The following is a 9,681-nucleotide window of genomic DNA, read 5'->3' as shown; positions in this document are numbered from 1 at the left end:
TGTCATGGGTGCTCCTGGCTGACCTTTGCTGAGGTCGGCCGGGGGCATAAAGACAAAAATGGGAATGACCCCCCAGGTCATTTCCTCCTTTATGTTGTATCTAAAAATAGAGTCAGTCCTGCCTAGAATATGGGGCAAGTGTACAAGAGAACCAGTGTATCAGAGAACCAGCGAGCACAGCCGCTCCGTGTCAGATCCCACAGAAATGATGAGCTGCATGCCATTCTAGGGGGTGTCCGTGCAACAACTCCACCCGTTGCTTCCCTCCTCCCCAACCCTTCTGGGCTACCATTGCAGGGTCCCCCCATTTCTGTGATGAAGTAATAAAGAATGCAGGAATAAGCAACACTGACTTTTTAGTGAGATAAAATGAGGGGGAGGCAGCCTCCAGCTGCTATGATAGTCCAGGCAGGACATTAAATGGTGGAGTGGAGAGGAGCGCAGCATCCCGCTGCTATGATAGTCCAGGCAGTACAGAATCTTTTCTTTAGACATGGGGGGGGGACTGATGGAGTTCAGCCCCCAGTTGCTATGATGAGGATGGTTACCAGCCATACTGTACCATCTGCCGGGAATAACCGGGAGTCATTCCTATTTTTACCCAGGCACCCCCAGCAGACCTCACCTGAGGCCAGCCAGGAGCACTCACGGGCTGATGACGAGGACAGTTACCAGTCCTACTGCACTGTACCGTCTGCCACTGGGGAAGGGAGGGGAGAGGATGCTGCTGTTCATTGCCCCAGCACCGCGTCTACCAGCAGCATGCAGTAGACATACGGTGACATTGAAAAAAGTCAACAATTTTTTCCCTTTTCTTTCACGGGGGGGGGGGGAGAGGGGGAGTAAATTGACGAGATATACCCTGAACGACCCCGGACAACGTGTTTGACCCTACAGGCATTGGGAGCTCAGCCAAGAATGCAAATGCTTTTCAGAGACTGCAGGGACTGTGGGATAGCTGGAGTCCTCAGTCCCCCCTCCCCTCTTCCATAAGCGTCCATTTGATTCTTTGGCTTTCCGTTACACTTGTCACACAGCGCTGTGCTGTGGACTCTGCATCATAGCCTGGAGATTTTTTTCAAATGCTTTGGCATTTCATCTTCTGTAACGGAGCTGTGATAGAACAGATTTGTCTCCTCATACAGTGATCAGATCCAGTATCCCCCATATGATCCATGCTGGAGCTCTTTTTGGATTTGGGACTGCATCGCCATCCATGCTGATCAGAGCTCCATGCTGGGCAAACAGGAAATGCAATTCAAAAGTTCGCAGGGCTTTTCCTGTCTACCTGGCCAGTGCATCCGAGTTCAGATTGCTTTCCAGAGCGGTCACAGTCGTGCACTGTGGGATACCACCTGGAGGCCAATACCATCGATTTGCGGCCACGCTAACCCTAATCGGATATGGTAATACCGATTTCAGCTCTACGCCTCTCGTCAGGGAGGAGTACAGACACCGGTTTAAAGAGCCCTTTATATTGATATAAAGGGCCTCGTTGTGTGGACGGATGCAGCGTTAAACCAGTTTAATGCTGCTAAAATTGGTATAAATGCGTAGTGTAGACCAGGCCTCAAGAGGGAAGCATGGAGAGCGGCTCGGAGGGAATGGAGAGCCCGGCCGGCGCTGGAAGCCGCAGACAAGGCGCATGTGCGGGCTGGCAGGAGGCTAGACGCAGGCACGTTACACCTCCGAGAGCGGGAAAGCAACACTGTCGCACCCCGAATGCCAAGGGAGGCTGAAGTGGGTAGGGCGGCGGGTCAGGGTGCGATGCAGAGCACGGCCTCAGGCCTCTCAGAGAGAGGAGCTCCGGGCTAGGCAGCGCCGTGACCCCCTCCGCCCCACAGCAGCCACTGCAGTGCTGCGGCCTGTACGCCGGTGCCTGCCCCCTCCATCTGTCCCACCCGCGCCTGGGCACGGTCTGGCCCCTGCACAGAAACCCCCCGCTTCGGCCTCGAAAATTTGTTATTTATTAGAGCTAAGAGAGGGGCAGCAGAGCACCAACTTCAGGCGACACTAGTGCGCATGCGCATACAGCTGGCGCGTGCTCAGTAAAGGCAGCAGAGCGAGCCGGGTAGCGACCCTCCCTCGCCCCGCCTACTCCACAGCTAACGGTGCGGTTGCTGCTGCTCTAGCCTCTCCCCGCCCCGCCCCCTGCGTTCCGGAAGGGCAGTGGCGGGCGGGAAGCTGAGCTGAACGGCCCGGGAAGGATGGCGGCGCCGAGATTGACCGAGGCGGCTGCTCAGTGGCTGCGCTGGGACAAGGTAAGGAGGGGCCCGGCGCGCCGTCCCTGCCTGCTCCGCAGCCTCGCTGGACCCGGCATTGCCCCGGTCGCGGTACCGTGGCTGACTGAGCTCCCCGGTATCACCCTGCGCTCGGCTCCCTGGGCTGCCGTGACAGGCGGCAGAGTGCCCGGGCCCGGCACACCCCCTGGGCCAGCGGCTCTGAGCCGCTCGCTCGCTGCCTGCCCTCGGGGTGTGGGCCGCAAAGCGCAGGACGCGGCTGCGTCCCAGCGCCTCCTTCGCCTTCTTGTGTGGAGTTGACGGAGAAAAACATGCCGCTTGGTACAAACACTCGCTAGGTGCGAGAGGGCGAGAGTCGCATCAGGCCTGAGACTGGAAGAAAATAGCTCCATTAAGCCGCAAGTTTTAGGCTAAACGTGTTGATTAGCATAATACCTTGACAGAGCAATAATACTCTTGGATGCCTTCCCGCCCTAGGTCCCAGAGCCCTTGAGAAGGGGAGTGTTGTTACGTGTCGCTAGGGCTGGAGAACAAGCATTGCATTTCCAGAACAATTATGAAATGATAGAAATGTAGGACTAGAAGGGACCTCCAGACACCCCACTGTTCTGGAGGGAGAGGGTCCGCCCCTCAACAGGGCTGGTGGCTAAATATAAAAATCAGGCTTGATTGAGAGCAGGAACTAGAACTTTGGTTTCCCACATCCCAGGTGAATGCCGACTCTCTTTTTCTCTCTGGTTTTGACCAATAATTCTATTCCGAACCTCAGAAGAAAATTAATCAAAATAGTTCATTTAAGCAAAAGGTTTGGTTTTGATTTTGAGGAATTGGGGTTGTGTTGAAAAGTTCCTGGCGTTCTGTACGTGTTACAGAAGAGGAAAGTGAGGCACAGAGATGTGATGTGCCTAAGGCTACACAGCAAACCAGTGTAGTGTAGAGCTGGGCCTAAAACCGAGATCTCCAGAGTCCGTGCCCAATATTCTGTCCATTAGGTCCCACTTCCTGTCTTCTATCATAATCTCTACTATTTTTTTCACAGTTGATTTTAATTATTAGTAGCCTCTTCTTAATGATGACACTTTATTTGGCTTTTGAATGTCCTATTTGGCGCTTACATTTAGTTTGTTTTCAACAATATTGTATTTTAATTTTCCTGTTTTGTCCCTATGACATTACAGGGTCCCTATGACATTACAGGGGTGACACAGACAAGCAGAGTGTCTGTGTCACCCCTGCCCTGCTACCTGCGGTGCCTCTCAATGCTTTGTTGTTGTAGCTTCCAGCTTGGGTCACTCATTATTAGCCTGCCAGTATGCAGGTTGCACCCTGAGTGTCTGTGTAAAGGCACAGCCCTGGTCCAGCAGCATTGACCCCAGTAGCTTCCAGAAGTCTTGGTTACTATTTGCAGGTGACCCCAACATGCCACAAGTCCTGAGTTCCCCCCCAGAAAATGTGTGTTCTGCAGTGTCCAGTTCTCTCCTGGACAGTCAAGATACACTAGGTCAGTGGTCCCCAACCTTTTTCGTCTGGCAGATGCCAGACGACGAGCCACAGAGGACTGTGGCGGTGGACGAGCGTCTGCTGAAATGCTGCCAACAAACGGCAACGTAAGTAGGCGTTGCTGCTGAAATACTGCCAACAAGCAGCGTCATCCAGAGGTGTCGTCGCCGAAAATCGGCAGCATTTCGACGGCAACGCCTCTGGATGACACTGCTTGTCGGTGGCATTTCGGCAGATGGTCATCCGCCAGCCAGTACGCGGGCACACTTAGACGCATGGCGCCCGCGGACACCGTGTTGGGAACCCCTTCAATAGGTCGTTTGCCCCTCTAAGGGGATCAGTACATAAGAGCTTGTTGCCTTCAGTTGAGTTACACAAACAGTTCACAGCACTGGATTAATTTTAATTAAAGAACAAAACTAAAAAGAGAGAGATTGAATACAGGAAATGAGGCTTTAACATCAGAAATGGTTACAAGAAAAATAAAGAGAAAATGCTTTCTAAACTTGAACTAGACATGGTTCAAAGTGAAGTTCCTTACCACATTTCCAGTAACATTGCTGACCAAACTCTCAGGCCAGAATCTGTCCCCAAAGACCAGTTGTGGTTTCTCTAGTGGTCTTAGGTAGAGAGATGGACAAGAACATGGGGCTTTTTTGCCCCTCACTTTTATAGTCTAGTCTCCCTTTCAAAAGCATTTTCCTGAGTGTGATGTCTCACTAAAGTTCTTTCTAGCTGAGAGCAAGTAGACATGAAGTCTGGTGGAAGAAGGAGGCTTCATAGTGTTTCTTTTCACCTATTTATGCTGAAATGTCAATTTTTCTTTCTTCCCCCGCTTGCTGTCTTAGGACTCTTTTTACAGCTTATATGCAAATTGAGGTAAACATGCATTATTTTGTTTGACAGGCCTCCTTAACCAGTTTTACTTAATCGGGGCTATGTGAGTTTGAATATGTGCCTTTAACATCATACAGGGGATTTCATAACTTTACACATAATGTTGCTACATACATTTCACCATAATATTACTGACTAGTGAGTCGTTAGGTTTCAAATTATAGCTCACAAGACATACTTTGTACAAATATTATTGTAGTATGTAGGATGTGAATGCAGGGGTGCATCCTTTTGCATTGCAGGGGAGCTTTATAAATAAATAAGACTCTTGAAAATGTAACTCAGACCCCCATACAGTATTTTTCATCTGGTAGTTGTATGTAATTTGGTCATAATTAATAATGTCTTCTAAGGCAGTGGTTCTCAAAGCCAGTCCACTGCTTTTTCAGGGAAAGCCCCGGCAGGCTGGGCCAGTTTGTTTACCTGCTGCATCTGCAGGTGCATCTGATTGCGGCTTCCACTGGCCGCAGTGTGCCGCTCCAGGCCAATGGGGGCTGCAGGAAGGGTGGCCAGCACATCTCTCAGCCCCACTGTTCTAAAGTGGATTGACTTAACTCAAGCAATTTAAATCACCAATTTTAATCATGATCTAAATCAGCAAGCAGGAAAAATTGTTGAAATCATTGATTTTAATTGTGGTTTTCATTTCTACTTTTTAGGTATTTTCCTAAAGACAGGTTATTTCTAATTAGCTGGTAGCCATTAAATCATGTTGATTTGCAAGTAAATGTAGTCTTTACTTTAAACTTGGTACTTTTTGGCAGTGAGGACAGAACATATCATTACTCACGGTGCTATTATTTTTCTTAAAACAGATTATTTTTTACATTTTTATTATGTTAAAAATGGGGAAATCATACACTTCTTAATTACTAGACTAATTTTTCACTTGTAATTTGTATCAAGATCTTCTAATGGAAATTGGAATTCAATTTAGCATGTGCAAAAACAGCATTTTAAAGTTGTTTGTATTAGTTAACTAAACCTACCTGGAATATACTGGATGCATAAGCTTTTTTGTTTTATCGAAACAGGTGTAGCATTTAAAACTAACTGATTTATTAAAGAAAGTATATATTATGTGTAGTTAGTAAATTGAAGTAGAATTGGACATTTGACCAATCCAAAAATAATTTGTCAAACATTGGTCAAATGTCAAAAATGGCCAAATATTTTAAAGCACTAATTCATTATAACATTAGCAAAGAAGAGCAAGACTTTGTTGTCTCCAGTAGGCTTAGCCTTAGGTACTTAGTCTTAATTACCAAAAAAAAAGTTAATAGCATTTTCTATATTAAAATAACTCCAAGTACAACGTAATGAGGACCTCAAAAAAGAAACTATAATTATTTTTTTTAGCAATGTTAGGTTGGCATTTAAAAGAGAACATTATTCATAGAATATTAGGGTTGGAAGAGACCTCAGAAGGTCATCTAGTCAAATCCCATGCTCAAAGCAGGACCAAAACCAGCTAAATCATCCCGCCTAAGGCTTTGTCAAGCCGGGCCTTAAAAACTTCTAAGATGGAGATCCACCACCTCCCTAGGTAACCCGTTCCAGTACTTCACCACCCTCCTAGTGAAAGTGTTTCTTAATATCCAACCTAGACCTCTCTCACTGCAACTTGAGACCATTGCTTCTTGTTCTGTCATCTGCCACCACTGAGAAGAGCCTAGCTCCATCCTCTTTGAAACCCCCCTTCAGGTAGTTGAAGGCTGCTATCAAATCCCCCTTCACTCCTCTCTTCTGCAGACTAAATAACCCCGGTTCCCTCAGCCTCTCCTTGTAAATTGTGTTCCCCAGCCCCCTAATAATTTTCGTTGCCCTCCTCTGGACTCTCTCCAATTTGTCCACGTCCCTTCTGTAGCAGGGGGCCCAAAACTGGGCGCAGTACTCCAGGTGTGGCCTCACATGCTGAGTAGAGGGGAATAATCACTTCCATCGATCTGCTGGCAATGCTCCTACTAATATAGCCCGATATGCCGTTGGCCTTCTTGGCAATGAGGGAATGCTGCTGACTCTCATCCACTCTAATCCCTAGGTCCTTTTCTGCAGAACTGCTGCTTAGCTAGTCAGTCTCCAGCGTGTAGCGGTGCTTAGGATTCTTCCTTCCTAAGTGCAGGACTCTGCACTTATCCTTGTTGAACCTCATTGGATTTCTTTTCGCCCAATCCTCCAATTTGTCTAGGTGACTCTGGACCCTATCCCTGCCCTCCAGCTTATCTACTTCTCCCCCACAGCTTAGTGTTGTCTGCAAACTTGCTGAGGGTGCAATTAATCCCATCATCCAGATAATTGATAAAGATGTTGAATGAAACTGGCCCCAGGACCAATCCCTGGGCACTCTGCTTGATACTGGCTGCCAACTAGACAAGACTGAACAGTTACAGAAGAAGAAAACCAAAATTAAACAAATAAAACACAGAGCAACTGAAAAAGAAAGTCATTTAAAAATGACTAGCTAGGGAACAGGCCAACTTTTCAAACATCTGTCTTATCTTTTGCTTTATCTGTGCATCAATGACCTGTTATACAAATAAAGATGTATGTAAAAGTTTGTTCTAAGAGAGTCTAGCCAATCAGTTAATTTTGTTTTCCCAACAGGTGACATTAGCATGTAGTAAAGTGAGTGATTAGGACGTTTAAATAGGCTAGCTAACAAATGGCACCATGGAACAATCAAAAAGATAGGCCAGTGCCTACATCAGGGGATTCTTTGCTTGAATATTTGACTGTAATCAAGTAATAGGTGGTTTATGGAGAGCGCCTCCCAAATATGGTGGAAAGCATGGAGGTGCTTGTGGGAAAATTTTAACGAGTAGGTTGATACTGAATGACGGGTGATAGGTAGGTATTGACTGTAGGGCCTTGGAAGTGAATACAAGTACTGTTACCAGATTTGCCCATTACTTTGGGGTATGCTCATTTATTAGGGTTACTCTTCTGGGTTGGGGGGTTCTGTAATTCTATCAATGTACTGCTTGTGTCACTTGTGTGTTCATATGGAGCTCTACTTCTTCCTTCCGCAAGTCCCCTCCCAATGGAGTGATCCTGCGGGACCTAGGTTCCCCAGGGCTGGGCTCCTCAAGCCCCAGAATCAGATGAATGTGCGTCTCTCACACACATACTCAGAGCAAGTCTGAGTGGACTGGTCAATCAGTACTCTCAAGATGACCCCTTATATGTCCCTGGACTCAGTGTACTGAATGTAGCAGTATCTCCAAGCTGACATCCTTATATTCCCCATGGCTCAATAGGCCATGCCAAGCAGCACTTCCAAGTTGCTATCCTTATATGCTGCAGATACCGCACCAGAAGAGAGTAAGCCTAAGTAGGCTGGGTCGAACAGCACTTCCAGGCTGCCATCCTTGTATATCCCTGGACTCAGTACTCTGGGTCAAGCAGTGCTTCTGAGCTGCCACCCTCGTATGTCACAGGTTCAGCACATCACTATCCCCACTTTCAGATTACAATTGTTCTGGTAGTAACCCACTTGATGAGCAAACCGCACAGTATTTTTGGGCACTACAGGAATCTTTATCTTAGGTAAGAGAAGTGTTGCTGCAAAGTAAATGGGGAAATCAAAACCACAGAAGATTAAAGTTCAGAGAGGGAGGGAAGCAACCAGCTTAACCATAAAAGTTTTATTTATTGAATAATAGTGATAACCACACAAGGAGAGCCTAAACAAACATAAGTTACATTGTAAAAGATTACAAAAGTCATATATAGAAAACTATACCTCATCAAAGTCAGAGTTAAAAAGTTATACCTGAGATAGAAAAGAAAACACAGAGAGAGCGAGAGAGCTGGGGTCTCACCACTCCATGAAGCTTGAACTGGTTGGGGTGATAGTGGTAGGTCAGGATCCTGAGTGCTGAAGATGGGCAGAGCCCCCAGCATGATCAGTCAGGGGAAGATGAAGTCCCAGTGGAACTGATGCAAAGTTTCGATCCATGCATCAGAACACTTAAGTGTGGACAGGGTTTTTTTGTAGGAAAACAACAATGGTTCAAGGGAGAACACTAGATTTGTTTATGGGTAGACTGATGACTGAAGGGGTTTCTTTAGGCTAGACCAGGGGTGGCCACCCTGAGCCTGAGAAGGAGCCAGAATTTACCAGTGTACATTGTCAAAGAGCCACATCAGCAGCCCTTAGTCAGCTCCCCCCCACCCCGCCAGCGCCTCCTGCCCACGGATCGGCGACTCCTCATCCCTCCGCGCACCTCCTGATCAGCTGTTTTGTGGTGTGCAGATGGCTTGGAGGGGGAGGAGTGAGGGCATAGCATGCTCAGGGAAGGGGGCAGAAAGGGGTGGAGTGGGGGCAGAGTCAGGGGTTGAGCAGTGAGCTCCCCTCAGCACATTAGAAAGTTGTCGCCTGTAGCTCCAGCCCCGGAGTTGGTGCCTATACCAGGAGCTGCATATTAACTTCTAAAGAACCGCATGTGACTCTGGAGCCACAGGTTGGCCGCCCTTGGGCTAGACAATAGGAGCTGATCACTTCTAGCTATGGGTGGTGTTCCTTCCAGGGAGCTCACAGTGCAATTAGGCTGCTTCAGTATTTTGGATATCAGTCAAGGATTCATTACTAGAATTGGTCTGATAACTGCTGAGCTGGGTGTGTGCAGGCATAGGTTCATTAACATCTGCCGCAGAGATCCCCCATGATGCAGTGCTTCCCTGCTTTTCTGGTCCCAGAGTTCAGTATGGTAATCTCTGTTCTCCATTGTGTATCCTAATAGAGATGCCCCCGGTTCATGTTTGATGCAGATGAGGCTACAGGAGTTGCCTTAATCCTGTCACCCTTGTCGGGAGGGGTTTAGGTGGTATCTCCCACCGCCTTTCTATTGCTTTCTGCAAATCTTCTGATCAGAGGCTAGGAGTGGGTAGGTGGGTGTCCTTCATGAGTCAGGGAGGCTGGATACTGCGCCCTCATTCCCTAAGAACACAGAGCTGACTGGTATCAGTACCTTATGTTGGATGTGATAATGAAGAGGGAGCCAGTGGAGGGATGCAAACAGAGGAGTGACATGGTCAAAGCAAT

The 9,681-nt window shown here is 47.6% G+C and overlaps 1 protein-coding gene across 1 annotated transcript in view; it reads left to right on the top strand.

Annotated features, from left to right (window-relative positions):
- Window positions 1-2,139: 2,139 nt before the first annotated feature.
- The window catches only part of PGM2 (phosphoglucomutase 2), a 31,863-nt gene continuing 24,321 nt past the window's right edge, over window positions 2,140-9,681 (top strand). Inside the window, exon 1 of the mRNA XM_050947703.1 lies at window positions 2,140-2,261. Within this exon, the coding sequence (XP_050803660.1) occupies window positions 2,208-2,261 (54 nt within the window). The 5' untranslated portion in view covers window positions 2,140-2,207. The remainder of the gene's footprint in view (window positions 2,262-9,681) is intronic.

This window comes from Gopherus flavomarginatus, chromosome 3 (assembly GCF_025201925.1).
Source record: "Gopherus flavomarginatus isolate rGopFla2 chromosome 3, rGopFla2.mat.asm, whole genome shotgun sequence".
Taxonomy (NCBI): Eukaryota; Metazoa; Chordata; order Testudines; family Testudinidae; genus Gopherus; species Gopherus flavomarginatus.
The sequence above is the reverse complement of the archived record's forward strand: the minus strand, read 5'-3'. Positions and strand labels throughout refer to the sequence as shown.